This window comes from Mus musculus, chromosome 7 (genome assembly GCF_000001635.26).
Source record: "Mus musculus strain C57BL/6J chromosome 7, GRCm38.p6 C57BL/6J".
Lineage (NCBI taxonomy): Eukaryota > Metazoa > Chordata > Mammalia > Rodentia > Muridae > Mus > Mus musculus.
Window position 1 is genome coordinate 108,119,558 of NC_000073.6, and position 18,155 is coordinate 108,137,712.

Genomic DNA, 18,155 nt, shown 5'->3' on the forward strand with positions numbered 1-18,155 from the left:
TGCAGGCTGGCCCCAACACTGAACCACCAACCAAAAGCAAGCATGAGCTTTACCTAACCTCCATCCACTTCTGCACATATATAGCAGATGTGCAGCTTGATTTTCCTGTGGATCCCTTGATAACTATATTGGGGCTCTCCCTGAATCTGTTGCCTGCCTGATCCTATTCCCCTAATTGGGCCACCTTTTATGGCTGCAATAAGAGAAGATGTGCCTAGTCCTGTGCTGACTTATGTGCCAGGGTGTGGGTAGATGATGCCCTGGTCAGGGCTCCCTCTTCCTAGATAAGAAGGGGTGGGGAATGATGTGAAGAGTTCCTGGAGGAGGGAAATGGAAAGAAAGGGAGGGCTGACATTGGGACGTTAAATGAATAAATAAATAATAAAATAAAAATATAGATAGATCTTGAAAATAAAGAAAATTAAGCCAACAAGATGGCTAAACTGAGTGAAAGTGCTTGTCACTAAGCTCGATTATTGAATTCATACACATACACACACACACACACACACACAAACACACACACACAGAGACAGACAGACTCATACACATACTCACACATACACACAAGCAATACAAATAGTCCAGCACAGAATTAAAGTGACAAAAATAAATACAATGAAAACTGTAAAATATAGGTACCAAATTAATGCATATTGGCATCTGCTCCAAGAATCAGAGCAGAAATATCTCAAATTGCCTTTTGATTATTGATACGAAATTCCTCTACTCAGCTTTGGACATTAGAGCAGCAGTCATATAGAAGTTTCTCTAACCCTGGAAAGAAAGACTTTCTGTTCTCCCAGAAAGCATTTTACATGTCTCTGTGGCACAAGATACTTACAGTGCTCAAGCTGCTATAAAAAATTCTTGGATCTTCCTACAAAGTCAGACATCCTGTTAGAAAAATTCTTAGGTTTTCTGATCAAAATCAGAAAGCCAGAAAAATTCTAAAAGAGCTGTTTTTGTTCTCCAGAGATCTCAAGACAGCTCAGCTCTTGTTAGAGAAAATTTTAAAAAACTACTATTGATTTCTGCTAGATCATCTCATGCAGACCAAAAGCCATTTTTTTTGTTTTGTTTCACATTTGTTATTTTATTTACATTTCAAATGTTATCCCTCTTCCCAGTTTCCCCTCCACAAATGCCCTATTCCCTCCCCCTCTCCCTGCCTAAGAGGGTGCTCTCCTACCCACCCATCCATTTCTGACTCAGGGCTCTAGCATTCACATAGACTGGGTCATCTAGCCTGGAGGGGCTCCCCTCCCATTGATGCCAGATAAAGCAATCCTCTGCTACATATGCATCTGGAGCCACTAGGGTGCCCTGCTGTGTACTCTTCCGTTGGTAGTTTAGGGAGCTGTAGGGGAGGGGAGTGGTTGATATTGTAGTTGTTCTTATGTGGTTGTAAACCATTTCAACTCCTTCAGTTACTGCCTAACTTCTCCACTGGGGTCCCTGCACTCAGTCCAATGTTTAGCTACATGTATTACTTCTCAATTGGTCAGGCTCTGGCAGAGCCCCCCAGAGGACAGCTATACCAGGCTCCTGTCAGTAAGCACTTCTTGGCATCAGTAATAGTGTCAGATTTGGTGTCTGCAGATGGGATGGATTCCCTTGATGGAACAGTGGATTCCCTTGGTGGAAAGATGGCCTTTCCTTCAGTCTCTGCTCCCCTCTCTGTCACTTCCTTTCCTTTAAACAGGAGAAGTTTTAGATTAATATTTTTGAGGTGGGTATGTGGCTCCATCCCTCAACTGGGGTCCTTGCCTATCCACTGAATATGGTCTCTACTGGTTCTCTCTCCCCTTTGTTGGGTATTTTGGCTAATGTTTTTACTTACAATCAATTCAGTTATGTATTTCACTTTTCCTTGTGATTATCCTATGAATCAGCACCTTTGCTTCTTAAGATACAGGAAGGCTGCATTTACTTTTAATATTGCAAAAGAATTCAGATACCTGCCTGCCTCTGTTAAATACAGATGCTGGGTGGGACCCTGCCCTGAAATTAACATTTCTACCACACCTGGGCCTGGACACTTTCTGTTCCAGCTGACCTTGAACTCAGGAATTTGCCTGCTTTTGTATCTGCCTGCCTTTGTATCTTTCTGAGAATCTGGCTCACAGGGTAACTGCCTCTGTTCCTTCAGATCTTTGAAGCTCCTTATACGATTCATATTGCATTCTTATATTCTTTGCATAGTTAAGAAATGATATATTTTTAAAATTATGATTTCTGAGTTCTTTTGCATAGCCACAAGGGTTGTCCTGTTCTGAAGGGTCCAGGGCTTACCATTTTGCTAAGACATTGGCCACAGTTTTGCCTCCTGGATTCATGCTGTTTCTGACAATCATGGAGTCATTAACATTAACAGGGGGACATTCCTTGGAATTTTCCAGGTAAAATAGGACAACAGTGTCTAATGTACTTGTCAATAAAATCAGTTACTAATACTATGGCTGTTTTTCTCATAGGAACAGGTACTGTCAGCAGAGAAATTTCATAAGTTTCTTAGACTAGCTCTCTATTTTTTTTCATTTTTAGAAATGTTTATTTCTTTTTGTGTGTATGAGTGTTTTGCGTTTAAGGATGTGCATCATATGCATGCCAGGTCACTTTAGAAGGCAGAAACTTTACTGAATTCCTTAAACCTGTAATTTTAGATGGCTGTGAGTACAATATGGGTTCTGATAACCCAAGTCCCCTGCAAGAGTAGTCTGTGCTCTTAAAAACTAAGCCATCTTTCCAGTCCATCAGATCACCTCTTAATTCTACTCTATATCCCCTAGTTATGTATCTCTAGTCTGTCTGGCCTGCTTCTTTATGTTCTTTATGTTTTATATAGTGTGTATGTGTATGTGTGTGTGTGTGTGTGTGTATGTGTGTGTGTGTGTGTGTGTGTGCCTAAGAGCACAACTTGTATGAATTGGTTCCTTCTTTCCACCATATAGGTTCATGGGATCAAAGCCCAATTATCAGGCATGGTGGTATTGACTTTTCCCACTAAGCTTCTACTTCTTAAAATCATCAACACTCATGTTAGGACCTTTCTTCTCACCTCTCACGACAGCTTACTCATAGTCTTTGGTACTTGACAAACATCCCAAAATATTTGGGAAAATTTAAGCTGAACCTGACTGTATGAGGTTTTAGAACTTCAGTTAGGTTAACCCCAAATTACTGAACATAAAGTTAGCTTCTCCATAAAAACTGAATCTGTAGCTCTGAAATCAAATTTTCAAATGCTTTCTCTACTTTCCATTAGGTATTATCCAAGTTAATACATAATAATAGCTGGATACCTGAGAAATAAATAAATAAATCAACAGTAAGAAACATTAATTCATATATCAATGAACATTACAATCTCATTCTTTGCATATTTAATGATAGCTTATGAAGAAGGCAGGTACAAGCTATCAAAAACCAACAGTGTCTTCTATGATCACAAATTCTTTCTGGAATAGTATGTCAGAACTTTGGAGTTATTTTATAGGTAGATACAGTATAGCTATTGAGCCATTCATTCCATCTAGATGTTTTTTATTGAGTATTTATTGTATTACTGAACCAATGCGATGCTAAAGATCTGTTAATGAATGAAACAATTCTCATGGAATTCATACTTCAGTGGAGAGTATATTAGAGAAGAACCAACCATTTAAAACATAGAATGTGGCGGGGAAGATTAAATGGAACTGATATGAATAGTAAAGGCAGCTGTGGCAGGAGTGGTGCTGTTAACCTTGTTTAGGCTAGCAATGGGATAAGTGGTAGTAGAGCAGGAAACTAAGAAAGGTTTGAGAAAAAAAGAGTATTTGGATTCTATTCTAAAGTAAACAGAAAGATTAAAAAATTTAAAATAGGTGTAGCCTAAAACAACCTCGTTTTCAATTCGGTACATGCCTTTAATCCCATCACTCAGGAGGCAGAGGCAGGCAGATTTCTGAGTTCAAGGTCAGCCTGGTCTACAGAGTGAGTTCCAGGACAGCCAGGGATATATAGAGAAACCCTGTCTTGAAAAAACAAAACAAAAACAAAAACAAAAATAAAAAATTTATCTTGTGAACACTTCAAGTACAATATACACCATCCAGGAAAGACATGCTTACTAGTGCTAGAGTGACACAGGTATTATAGGAATAAACAACTTACTTACTTACTAGATCTAAGTCTCACTCCACAAGATGAAAATTACACCTAACACCACTACAAAAGCCAAAACCTGTGCTAGACAGGTCATAGGCCCTAGGGAAGAATTCACCACCACTATTCCCCTCAATAGACAGCATGGAGAGAGAACAAGGGCATGAAGTTCACAGGTAGCTGAGGAAATTTTTGCAACCAATATCTTCTAAGGGAATGAAATTCAGCTTTTTTTTTTTTTTAATGATGATGTGGTCTCTGGTAGAACAACCATGCTTCAGTGGAAGCCTAAATACCTCAGTATCTATAGGTAGCACAACATAGAATTGCAAAGAAAGAAGAGTTGGGTATGTAGCAGAGAGAGTTATGCTGAGAAGAGTTGCGAGTGAGGTTGAACACAGTAAAAATACATTGTACAAAGTTTTCAAAGTCACACCAAAATATGCAAAAAGGAAATGCAACAGATTGCGATAGCTACGAATACTGGGAGTACAGGGAGAGAGGGAGAAGCAGAGTAAGAAGAAGGTGAATAACAAAACCTCAGAGGACAGTCCCACTGTCTTGAGTAATTGTCATTATTATATTAAGTTTAATAAAACAATATATTGCTCTGAGAAAATATTTTCTTACCAAGATGTCTCCTCAGAGCCCCCTTAATCTCATTATTCCTGAGGCTGTAGATGAGGGGGTTCAACATGGGGATTACCACCATATAGAACACAGACACCACCTTATTTTGGTCTGTGGAGTATCTTGACTTGGGCATCACGTAAATGAATGTAATGGTTCCATAGAACAGAGACACTGCAGTGAGATGGGAAGTGCAGGTGGAGAAGGCTTTGTGTCGACCCTCAGTGGAGCGCATCTTCAGGATGGTGATGAGGATATAGGTGTAAGAAATGGCTATGACCAACACTGTTAGCATAGTAACTGTGCCAGCAGAAAATGAGGTAACAAGTACAGAGATCCTGACATCAGAACAGGAGAGCTCAATCAAAGGAGCAAAATCACAGAAAAAGTGATTGATTATGTTTGGTCCACAGAAGAACAAGAATAAAAAAGAAACTGTGGCAAAGGAGGCATTAAGAAAACCTCCTATATAAGATCCTACAACCAACTGGACACAGACTTGTGTGGACATTTTAGTTGAATAGAGCAGTGGGTTGCAGATCGCTACAAAGCGATCATAAGCCATGACAGCCAGAAGGAAGCATTCAAGTCCTCCAAAGAAAGCAGCTGAGCCAAATTGTATAGAACATCCAATGTAGGAGATGGTATTTTGCTTTACAAGGAAGTTGACAAGCATATTGGGTGTGACAGAAGATGAGTAGCCTATGTCAGCAGAAGCCAAGTGGCTGAGAAAAAAGTACATGGGGTGATGGAGCTGGGAAGAGACTCTGATGAGAAGGATGGTGCTGAGGTTCCCAGACACAGTAACCAGGTAGATGCACAGGATGATGGTGAAGAGGACAATTCTAAGGACTGGGTCATCTGTTAGTCCCAATAAAATGAACTCTGTCACTGCAGTGTGGTTCCCATTGTGCAGGAAAGCCATGGGACAATGTAGCTGCTGCTAGATTGAGGCTGTGATGGATATATTACAGGGAGAGATTTATAATAGGTTATGTCATTTCATATGATACATACTTGGAGAATATTACAAGTGAACATATTATCCAAAAATTGGAGCAATCATCAATGTTATATTCAAGGTTTCATTTTTCTGTGCAATAAGTTCTTGAAATTACTCAATCAGAAAAAGCTAGAAATATGGTACAAATGATAAATAACTTTAATTTAAATTTTTATAATAAAACATACTTAGTTGTTATTAAAGTTAAATATTTAAAGTCAGGATATATTTGGGTAGGATGAGTTGGCATTCTTTCTACCAAGCCTGACCTCTGAAAACCAAAGTTTAATTCCTGGAACTCACAACATGAGTGAAGGGAAGTAACTCCTAGTTGTTGTTCTTTAACACTCACATGTATGGGTTTTCCTGCATCGTTCTCCTCAGGAAAAAAATGAATAAATAAATGAATATAAAACTATATGAGTCCTTTGAAAATAATATGTATTTATTATAACAAAGGAATGATGTGTAAAATCATAAAATTGTGTAACATAGACAGATAACTGCTAAATTTATTGAATGCTTATGGAAGCTCCAGCATTGAATTAAAAACTTGTATTTATTTATAATTCATATTTTTATTTCCATGAAATATCAGTTAGTTGTTTTTTGTGTTGTTGTTATTTTTTTCTCAAAATAGGGTATACCTCTGTAATCCTGGCTCTCTCACTATGTAGGCCAGGCTGGCTATGAACACAGACACACACACACACATATATACATACACAGTCACACACACACACACACACACACACAAACGCACTTATACACACATATATGTGTGTGTGTATGTATGTGTACATATATATGCAAAATATGTGTATATATATATATACACACATACATATACACATCTAATATGCACACATGTATATATGAAGTAACATATTGTGAAATTCAGAGATTGTTTTTGGGATATGTGTACTGACTGTACTTGAGGAGGATCTGTGTTTAGTTTTTAGCATCCATGTGGTTTTTCACAGCAGTCTCTTTTTATAGTTCTTGGGACCCAGTGCCCTCTTCTTAGAATTCACATGGTGCCTGAATATACAGGAGGCAGCACTCATACGTACAAAATAAAAATAACAAATTTTAAAAGTGTATTAGATATGAACACTAGGTAGGTTGAACTCAGTCTATTACTTTTAGTAAGCCCCACTGCAAGTGAATGGTGGCAACATTGTTTAAAACATACACAAATCAGGGGAAGACAGAAGGGTAGTATTTCAGCTTTCTCATTTTTAGTACAGAGAAAGTTGCTTTGTTGTTGATTTCAAAGTCTGTAAAACTGAATAAAGATCCCATTAAATTGACAAATTGAGTTTACTATTGTAGTCATATTAGATAGTTTAAATTTAAAATAATTTAAATATTTAAAATTATAGGTCAATGTTTAATGTTATTTGAAATAACAATTTTATTATCATGCAAAATATAAATATTTAACACATAATTAGTAGTTATTCGTTTAGACGGGGCAGCTCCTTACCTAGTATCACAGTGTTTTCTAAATGGAGTTTGACAGAATGAATTCACCAGAGGACACTGATCACTATTCATCTTCAGAAGTTAAAAGATTTAACAAGGCTTACTCAGCAAGGGAAAGATCCACTGTCATCCCTCACATGCCACACTACATCTTCATTTGTCGACAGCGATGCCTGTGAGTCTGTCACATTCAGTCCATAAGCAATACAGGACTTTGTGTAGGATATCCCCTCACAGTAAGCCACCAAAACATTTCCAAGCTTGTGAAATTGTTAGCCTGTTGGTGAATGCTACATGTACACAGCTATGAAGGTCTGTCTTACTTATAAATAGATAAATAAGGAATCTATGAAAAGTTCCTATTATGCCTGATCATTCAGAACAGTTTGCTAATGAAATACAAGGTGATTATTTGAAGGTTTGTTTTTCTCCCTTCTGTTATATAATTGCATAATTCCATCTGACATGTTTTAACATCATGGTTTATAAATACACTACATGTCAAGGAAAAAAAATCTCTCTTTACCAACAAATTCAAAATCTTACCTCTTGAAATCATAATTCATTTCAAATTAAGACATTCAAAGTTACTATGATTTTATAGCTGCAAAGCTGTTTCCCACTGTCATTGTCACTGAGGATAAGTCCCTGCAGAAGCTCTGGATTCCAATGTGAATTTAAAGCACCAGGGATCATTACCTATTTCCCAGTGAGTGCTGAGCAGTTCATTTAACACAAGCACAATTAATTTTTATGGAGTCCAGCAATCTCAGGCAATCTATTGCTTTTCAAATTTTGTGACTATTGGTGCACTTTCAATCAGTAATTATGGGAGGTGCAGGATCACAAATTATCTTAGATAAAAACCCCTGAAAGTCAATATTTAAGTTAGGGCAAGTTAGAAAATCTTGAACTAATCATTAAAGTGGACTGCATTGGCTTCTTTCATTCAATGTGTATAAGTTTTCATTTTACTCTTTTAGTGTTGGTTGATAATATAATCTATTAGGTACTTTGGTGAGTATAGGCAGGGATGAGATGTTTAGTTAAAAACAGTTACTATAGGTACTCCCATTTTATAGGCAACATTATAAAATATTGTTGTTAAATAGAAAATAATGAGTACAGAGTAATATGGATGATTTCCAGGTAAAAACAAACATTTCATAGCTCATACCTCAAAAAAGTAGCCGTTGGTGTCAGCTTATATAATATAGTGTAGAACAGAAAGCATGGCTGACCTGAAAAGACAGCTCAATTCTCTTGCTAATCTTAATTCCATTAAGTTCTACATTGTATTTGTTCCTTTAATCTTTGTTGGTGACACCATTTCTGTTTTCATGCTATATTTGTGTATTTAATTGTTTTTACTTTTAATTTTGTGACAGATATTCTTGAACAATGTCACAAATGAATTGACTCTGCAACATCAAGAGACGTGACATACAGCATGCATTCAAGTCTGATGTTCCTCATCTTTTACATGGCAGAACGATGACCATTATTGATGAACTTATCTAGAAGGAATAAAGGGGAGGAATGCAATTAGATGTTTGTAAAAACTTGTAGGCACTTTTCCTAATTTATTGTTTTACTGTACACAAAATGTAACAAAAGATGTAGGTAGATAACACATATTTATATCAGCATAAGTTTCTACAATATTTACAATCCTGATGAACTTCAGTAGAATTTTAACAGGGAGATTAGGTATTCAAGGGAGTTTATCCCATATGCCACATTCTGATGTATACTACCTTGCTTTACACTGGCTAGTTATTTGCTGTTTGTACTTATTGTTGAGGCAGAGACACTGACAGGTAACGGTTTTCTTCTTGCAATTGATTCTTTCTGGGACAGGGCAAATCACTTTTCTCCAATGGAGTGACACTAGATATATCAACCACACTTCATGGCAGTATTCATGTATAGAAGTATGGGGCCAACATAAAACAGACTTTATGATTTTTGTTTTGTTTTTATATTTATATATTTTATTTATTTTTGTTTTGAGATGAAAATAAAGATAAGACGTGAAATTGTGTGATTCTGGAGGTGAAGCAGATCTGGAAGGAGCGAACAAAAGAACATGATCAATATATAATGGATAAATTTTTAAATTTAGTAAAAAATGAGAGAAAGTAAAATATTTTAAAAATATAATAAAAGACACGAAGATAAAGAAATGAAGAAAGATAAAAGTACAAAAGAAAAAGAAAGAGAAGATAAAATATTACCAAATATTTTAAAAATGTGTAAATAAGTTATGTGAAAATATGACATAAGTAAAGTGGGATTGGGAAAGGAAAGCAAAGGATTAAGCATTGGATCAGTTCCTGTTATTTGTCACTGGGTGGCTATGGGATATAGGTGAATTTGTGGACTCATATTCCACAATTTATGTTGATGTTAAATCTATATTTCTGATTTCTTGCTGCCTACCACAGCTATCTGTGACAGTAGATTATTTTCTGTGTACTGAGGCCCTCTTCTGGGTACACTAAAATTTGCAATCAGTTGTCTAGACAGGTACTTTTATCTACATTATGGAGAGTCTCCAGGATTACTACTAGGCTGCCTAACATTTCAGCTTGAGGATGTAAGAAGGAAAACAAGAAGACTGAGATCTATACAGGTTGAGGACCACCACTCTTTATACTTTCATCATCTCTTAAGTATTAATCAACCACATAGAGGGACACACTTCAGTGATCTGTAAATTTTCACCATTTATTGGCAGACAAATGACTCCAGAGGTTGTTCTTCCTGCTGGCTTCAGGCTCAAATAACCAGATTTGATTTAGACCATCAAGTGTGTTTGTGCACTTTGCTGTTTGACCTAAGAATTCTGCAACCTTAACTTTTATCTTGTTAGCATTTTGTCCTTCTTTTTATACAGCTACCTTCCAGGGTTGTTGATCACTGTGGAACCATGGAAGATTAATTTAGTAATCTCCTTTAGCAATCTCCTACTTGTGGCTGTACCATCCTCTCAGGGCCCCAAGAGCCCCTCAGTTTTCAGCTATAGGTTGTAAATCAATATGATGCCTGACCATTGTTTTGTGAGCCATATAGAATGAGAGATGAGATGTCTTGCTACCGGCAATCCATTGGTCAGAGAAAACAGTCTTTGAAAACCAGCAAGTGGATTTGAAAGCTGTGAGGGCCCTGATCTTGTCTTGCTGATAGAACCATCAGTTCTTTTTACCAGGGATGCCTGACTTATCTGTTGAAGAAATTCCTGCTCCCTCTATTCTGATGTGGTTATTTAGTTGCTGAAGCTGTGCTCTGATTTGTTCATTTGATTTAGCTCTATCACCTCTGTTTTTAAATCATTTCTTTCATTTTGATATTATAATACAATTATGTACTTTCTCCTTCTCTTATGTTCTTGCAATTCTTCCCATATACCATTACTTGCTCTATTTCCAATTCATTGCCTCATTTTCATTACTTGTTAATATAGATATAGATATAGATAGATATAGAGATAGAGATAGAGATAGAGATAGAGATAGAGATAGAGATAGAGATAGAGATAGAGATAGAGATATGTGTGTGTGTGTGCTTGTGTTTGTGTATTTCCTATTTGCTCAATTTAAAAAACTGCCTACTCAATGTTGTGTGTAATTTTTAAAATGCAGGCTTCCTCTTTTGTCCGAGGCCATGCTCTCAGTCTATATCTGAGATCACACTCCTGCCAGCCCATGTTCTGCCAATGGCCAGCTGACACCTTTCCCAAGAAAGCTGTGAGCTGCTGTCCAGGACTTCACCGGCTGTCTTCACCAAGCTGCCATCAACTACCCCTGTTGTTCTTTTTCTCCTCCTGTTCATCTTTAGCTTCGCAGAAGAAAAACATTAGATCACTTTATTATTTTAATACTAGACATCTAACACAAATGCTGGGCGAAGAATCTCCTGCCCTAACCTTATCAGCTAGCCTAATTCAGCCAACTACTAATAGCAGAGGCCGCCATTTCCAGCCACCCAACATCTTACATGGTTGTTGTGTGTCTCCTATTCCAAAACCTACTGAAAAAAAAAAAACCTCCTCTTTCCCTACATCCCTCCTATTCCTCTGGGAGCCAGAAATCCCACCTTTTTTCCCCCTTTCCCAGGAACTGGCTCTCACCTTCTTTATTGATCAAATCAAGAACCAATTAGGGAACCAGATTTTAATATCAGCTTCTCCACCTACATATCCAAAATGTATAAAGAACTCAAAAAGTTCTACTCCCAAAAATTAATAATACATTTTAAAAATGGGTATTGGGTTAAAAAGAGAATTCTCAAAGAGGAATCTTGAATGGCTGAGAAGCACATAAAGAAATGTTTAACAGCCTTAGTCACTGGAGAAATGCAAATAAAAAGGACCCTGAGATTCCACTTTACACCCACCAGAATAGCTAAGATCAAAAACTTAAGTGACAGCACATGTTGGCAAGGATGTGGAGAAAGGGGAACCCTTCTCCATTGCTGGTGGAATTACAAACTAGTACAACCACTCTGAAAATCAATCTCATGGTTCCTCAGAAAATTGGAAATAATTCTAACTGAAGACCCAGCTCTATTACTTCTGGGCATATATCCAAAAGTTGCTCCCTCACATCACGAGGACATGTTCTTCACTATGTTGATAACAACCTTATTTATAATAGTCAGAATCTGGAAGGAACCAGATGTCCCTCAACCAAAGGATACATACAGGAAATGTGGTTCATTTACACAATGAAAAACTATTCAGCTATTAAAATCAAGGACATCATGAATTTTGGATGGCAAATGGATGGAACTAGAATATATCATCCTGAATGAGGTAACCCAGTACCAAAAGGACATGTATGGTAGGTATTCACTGATAAGTGGAGAATAGCCATAAAGTATAGAATATCCATAATAAATGCCACAGACCTCATCAGTTAAACAAGAAGGAAGGTCCAAGTGAGGATGCCTAAATCCCACTTATAAGGGTGTGTGTGTGTGTGTGTGTGTGTGTGTGTGTGTGTGTGTGTGTGTATACAAAATTATCATGAGAGCAGAGGAAGGGAGTTACCTTAGTGGAACAGTGGAAAGGGAGGGGAAAGCAAGCAGGATCAGCTATAATTATAGATAGGAGAGAGGCCCAGGGGACCAGGAGAATAAGTGGAAACATGCAGTTTCTAAGGGTAGGGGGTTTGGGGGTAGGGGAACCTCTTAGAACATCTCCATGAGATCTGGAATGGGAGAGGTCCTAGGACTCAGTGTTGGTGACCTTTGCCAAAATGCCCATCATTGGGATGTGGACCCTGAAGAGACCACCTCCATGAGTTATACCAGATCCCTAGTGTAAGCATGGGGGCACCAACATCCCTTCAACTTTTGAACCCAAATTGTCTCTGTCTAAAGAAATGCAGGGGAAAAAATAGAGCAGAAACTGAAGGAATGGCTGATCAGTGACCAACCCAACTTGGAATGCATTTTATGGGGAGGCAACTAATCCCTGATGCTGTTACTGATGCTATGTTGTGCTTGGAGACAGGATTCTAGCATGTGTATCCTGTGAGAGGCTCTACCAGCATCTGACTGAGACAGATGCAGATACTCATAGCAAGGCACTGGGACAAGGTTGGGGATCCCTATGGAAAAGGTAGGAGAAGGATTGAAGGAACTGGAGGGGATTGAAACTCAATAGGAAGACATAAGTTGTGTCAATTAACCTGGACCCCTGAGAATTACCAGTGGCTGAGCCACTAACCAAAGAGCATACATGGTCTGGTTGGAGGCCCCTTGGTACATATGTAGCAAACAGCTACCTTATCTGACCTCAGTGGGAGAAGATATGCCTAATCCTATAGAGAACTGGTGCCCCCCGAATACCTGGGGAGGATGCACCCTCTCAGAGGCATAGGGGAGAAGTAAAAGGGGGGGCTCTGTGAGGGGGAACCTGGAGCATGGAAAACATTTGGGGTATAAATAAAATAATTTATTAATTAAAAATAATACATCTATTTCTCAAACAATATTTCCTGATTAGAGTTCTCACTCCCTTTATGTTTTTCAGTTTCTCCCCAAATTCCCTCCCATCTGGATCCACTCCTTTTCAGTCTGTCATTAAAAGAGGACAAGCTTCTTTTACTTATTTATTTATTTATTTATTTATTTATTTATTTATTTATTTATTTATTTTTAATTAGGTATTTTCCTCATTTACATTTTCAATGCTATCCCAAAGGTCCCCCATACCCACCCCCCCAATCCCCTACCCACCCACTCCCCCTTTTTGGCCCTGGCGTTCCCCTGTACTGGGGCATATAAAGTTTGCAAGTCCAATGGGCCTCTCTTTGCAGTGATGGCCGACTAGGCCATCTTTTGATACATATGCAGCTAAAGACAAGAGCTCCCGGGTACTGGTTAGTTCATATTGTTGTTCCACCTATAGGGTTGCAGTTCCCTACAGCTCCTTGGGTAATTTCTCTAGCTCCTCCATTAGGGGCCGTGTGACCCATCCAATAGCTGACTGTGATCATCCACTTCTGTGTTTGCTAGGCCCCAGCATAGTCTCACAAGAGAGAGCTATAACTGGGTCCTTTCAGCGAAATCTTGCTAGTGTATGCAATGGTGTCAGCATTTGGAAGCTGATTATGGGATGGATCCCTGCATATGGCAGTCACTAGATGGTCCATCCTTTCGTCACAGCTCCAAATTTTGTCTCTGTAACTCCTTCTATGGGTGTTTTGTTCCCATTTCTAAGAAAGGGTAAAGTGTCCACACTTTGGTCTTCGTTCTTCTTGAATTTCATGCGTTTGGCAAGTTGTATCTTATATATTGGGTATCCTAAGTTTCTGGGCTATTATCCACTTATCAGTGAGTACATATTGTGCGAGTTCCTTTGTGATTGGGTTACTTCACTCAGGATGATACCCTCCAGGGCCATCCATTTGCCTAAGAATTTCATAAATTCATTTTTTTAATAGCTGAGTAGTATTCCATTGTGTAAATGTACCACATTTTCTGTATCCATTCCTCTGTTGAGGGGCATCTGGGTTCTTTCCAGCTTCTGGCTATTATAAACAAGGCTGCTATGAACATAGTGGAGCATGTGTTCTTCTTACCGGTTGGGACATCTTCTGGATATATGCCCAGGAGAGGTATTGCGGGATCCTCCGGTAGTACTATGTCCAATTTTCTGAGGAACCGCCAGACTGATTTCCAGAGAGGTTGTACAAGCTTGCAATCCCACCAACAATGGAGGAGTGTTTCCCTTTCTCCACATCCTCGCCAACATCTGCTGTCACCTGAGATTTTGATCTTAGCCATTCTGACTGAAGTGAAGTGGAATCTCAGTGTTGTTTTGATTTGCATTTCTCTGATGATTAAGGATGCTGAATATTTTTTCAGGTGTTTCTCTGCCATTCGGTATTCCTCAGGTGAGAATTCTTTGTTCAGCTCTGAGCCCCATTTTTTAATGGGTTTATTTGATTTTCTGGAGTCCACCTTCTTGAGTTCTTTATATATATTGGATATTAGTCCCCTATCCGATTTGGGATAGGTAAAGATCCTTTCCCAATCTGTTGGTGGCCTTTTTGTCTTACTGACGGTGTCTTTTGCTTTGCAGAAGCTTTGCAACTTTATGAGGTTCCATTTATCGATTCTTGATCTTACAGCACAAGCCATTGCTGTTCTATTCAGGAATTTTTCCCCTGTACCCATATCTTCGAGGCTTTTCGCTACTTTCTCCTCTATAAGTTTCAGTGTCTCTGGTTTTATGTGGAGTTCCTTAATCCACTTAGATTTGACCTTAGTACAAGGAGATAGAAATGGATCAATTCGCATTCTTCTACATGATAACCGCCAGTTGTGCCAGCACCATTTGTTGAAAATGCTGTCTTTTTTCCAGTGGATGGTTTTAGCTTCCTTGTCAAAGATCAAGTGACCATGTGGGTTCATCTCTGGGTCTTAAATTCTGTTCCATTGGTCTACCTGTCTGTCACTATACCAGTACCATGCAGTTTTGATCACAATTGCTCTGTAGTACAGTTTTAGGTCCAGCATGGTGATTCCACCAGAGGTTCTTTTATCCTTGAGAAGAGTTTTTGCTATCCTCGGTTTTTTGTTATTCCAGATGAATCTGCCGATTGGCCTTTCTAATTCATTGAAGAATTGAGTTGGAATTTTGATGGGGATTGCATTGAATCTGTAGATTTCTTTTGACAAGATAGCCATTTTTACAATGTTGATCCTGCCAATCCATGAGCATGGGAGATCTTTCCATCTTCTGAGATCTTCTTTAATTTCTTTCTTTAGAGACTTGAAGTTCTTATCATACAGATCTTTCACTTCCTTAGTTAGAGTCATGCCAAGGTATTTTATATTATTTGTGACTATTGAGAAGAGTGTTGTTTCCCTAATTTCTTTCTCAGCCTGTTTATCCTTTGTATACAGAAAGGCCATTGACTTGTGTGAGTTAATTTTATATCCAGCTACTTCACCGAAGCTGTTTATCAGGTTTAGGAGTTCTCTGGTGGAATTTTTAGGGTCACTTATATATACTATCATATCATCTGCAAATAGTGATATTTTGACTTCTTCCTTTCCAATTTGTATCCCCTTGATCTCCTTTTGTTGTCTAATTGCTCTGGCTAGGAATTCAAGTACAATGTTGAATAGGTAGGGAGAGAGTGGGCAGCCTTGTCTAGTCCCTGATTTTAGTGGGATTGCTTCCAGCTTCTCACCATTTACTTTGATGTTGGCTATTTTTTTGCTGTTGATTGCTTTTATCATGTTTAGGTATGGGCCTTGAATTCCTGATCTTTCCAAGACTTTTATCATGAATGGGTATTGGATTTTGTCAAATGCTTTCTCAGCATCTAACGAGATGATCATGTGGTTTTTGTCTTTGAGTTTGTTTATATACTGGATTACATTGATGGATTTCCGTATATTAAACCATCCCTGCATCCCTGGGATGAAACCTACTTGGTCAGGATGGATGATTGTTTTGATGTGTTCTTGGATTCGGTTAGCAAGAACTTTATTGAGGATTTTTGCATTGATATTCATAAGGGAAAGTGGTCTGAAGTTCTCTATCTTTGTTGGGTCTTATTGTGGTTTAGGTATCAGAGTAATTGTGGCTTCATAGAATGAGTTGGGTAGAGTACCTTCCGTTTCTATTTTGTGGAATAGTTTGTGAAGAACTGGAATTACGTCTTCTTTGAAGGTCTGATAGAACTCTGCACTAAACCCATCTGGTCCTGGGCTTTTTTTGGCTGGGAGACTATTAATACCTGCTTCTATTTCTTTAGGGGATATGGGACTGTTTAGATGGTCAACTTGATCCTGATTCAACTTTGGTACCTGGTATCTGTCCAGAAATTTGTCCATTTCGTCCAGGTTTTCCAGTTTTGTTGAGTATAGCCTTTTGTAGAAGGATTTGATGGTGTTTTGGATTTCTTCAGGATCTGTTGTTATGTCTCCCTTTTCATTTCTGATTTTGTTAATTAGGATTTTGTCCCTCTGCCCTCTAGTGAGTCTAGCTAAGGGTTTATCTATCTTGTTGATTTTCTCAAAGAACCAACTCCTCGTTTGGTTAATTCTTTGAATAGTTCTTCTTGTTTCCACTTGGTTGATTTCACCCCTGAGTTTGATTATTTCCTGCCTTCTACTCCTCTTGGGTGAATTTGCTTCCTTTTCTTCTAGACCTTTTAGGTGTGTTGTCAAGCTGCTAATGTGTGCTCTCTCTAGTTTCTTTTTGGAGGCACTCAGAGCTATGAGTTTTCCTCTTAGGAATGCTTTCATTGTGTCCCATAAGTTTGGGTATGTTGTGGCTTCATTTTTATTAAACTCCAAAAAGTCCTTAATTTCTTTTTTTATTCCTTCCTTGACCAAGGTATCATTGATAAGAGTGTTGTTCAGTTTCCACGTGAATGTTGGCTTTCTATTATTTATTTTGTTATTGAAGATCAGCCTTAGTCCATGGTGATCTGATAGGATGCATGGGACAATTTCAATATTTTTGTATGTGTTGAGGCTTGTTTTGTGACCAATTATGTGGTTAATTTTAGAGAAGGTACCATGAGGTGCTGAGAAGAAGGTATATCATTTTGTTTTAGGATAAAATGTTCTGTAGATATCTGTTAAGACCATTTGTTTCAGCACGTCTGTTAGTTTCTCTGTTTCCCTGTTTATTTTCTGTTTCCATGATCTGTCCATTGATGAAAGTGTTGTGTTGAAGTCTTCCACTATTATTGTGTGAGGTGCAATATGTGCTTTGAGCTTTACTAAAGTTTCTTTAATGAATGTGGCTGCCCTTGTATTTGGAGCATAGATATTCAGAATTGAGAGTTCCTCTTGGAGGATTTTACCTTTGATGAGTATGAAGTGCCCCTCCTTGTCTTTTTTGATGACTTTGGGTTGGAAGTCAATCTTATCAGATATTAGGATGGCTACTCCAGCTTGTTTCTTCATACCATTTGCTTGGAAATTTGTTTTCCAGCCTTTCATTCTGAGGTAGTGTCTATCTTTTTCTCTGAGATGAGTTTCCTGTAAGCAGCAAAATGTTGGGTCTTGTTTGTGTAGCCAGTTTGTTAGTCTATGTCTTTTTATTGGGGAGTTGAGACCATTGATATTAAGAGATATTAAGGAAAAGTAATTGTTGCTTCCTATTATTTTTGTTGTTAATGTTGGCATTCTGTTCTTGTGGCTGTCTTCTTTTAGTTTTGTTGAGGGATTATCTTCTTGTTTTTTCTAGGGCGTGGTTCCTGTCCTTGTTATGGTTTTTTTCTGTTATTATCCTTTGAAGGACTGGAATCGTGGAGAGATAATGGGTGAATTTAGTTTTGTTGTGGAATACTTTGGTTTCTCCATCTATGGTAATTGAGAGTTTGGCTGGGTATAGTAGCCTGGGCTG

General features: G+C 38.2%; 1 protein-coding gene and 1 pseudogene across 1 annotated transcript; both read right to left on the minus strand.

Moving 5' to 3' along the window:
- Window positions 1–912: 912 nt before the first annotated feature.
- Gm25424 lies at window positions 913–968 on the minus strand (annotated as a pseudogene).
- Window positions 969–4,738: 3,770 nt separating this feature from the next.
- Window positions 4,739–5,704, minus strand: Olfr484 (olfactory receptor 484). Its single transcript, NM_146499.1, has one exon. The coding sequence runs from the start codon at window positions 5,702–5,704 to the stop codon at window positions 4,739–4,741; it is 966 nt and encodes a 321-aa protein (NP_666710.1).
- Between the last annotated feature and the right edge of the window lie 12,451 nt (window positions 5,705–18,155).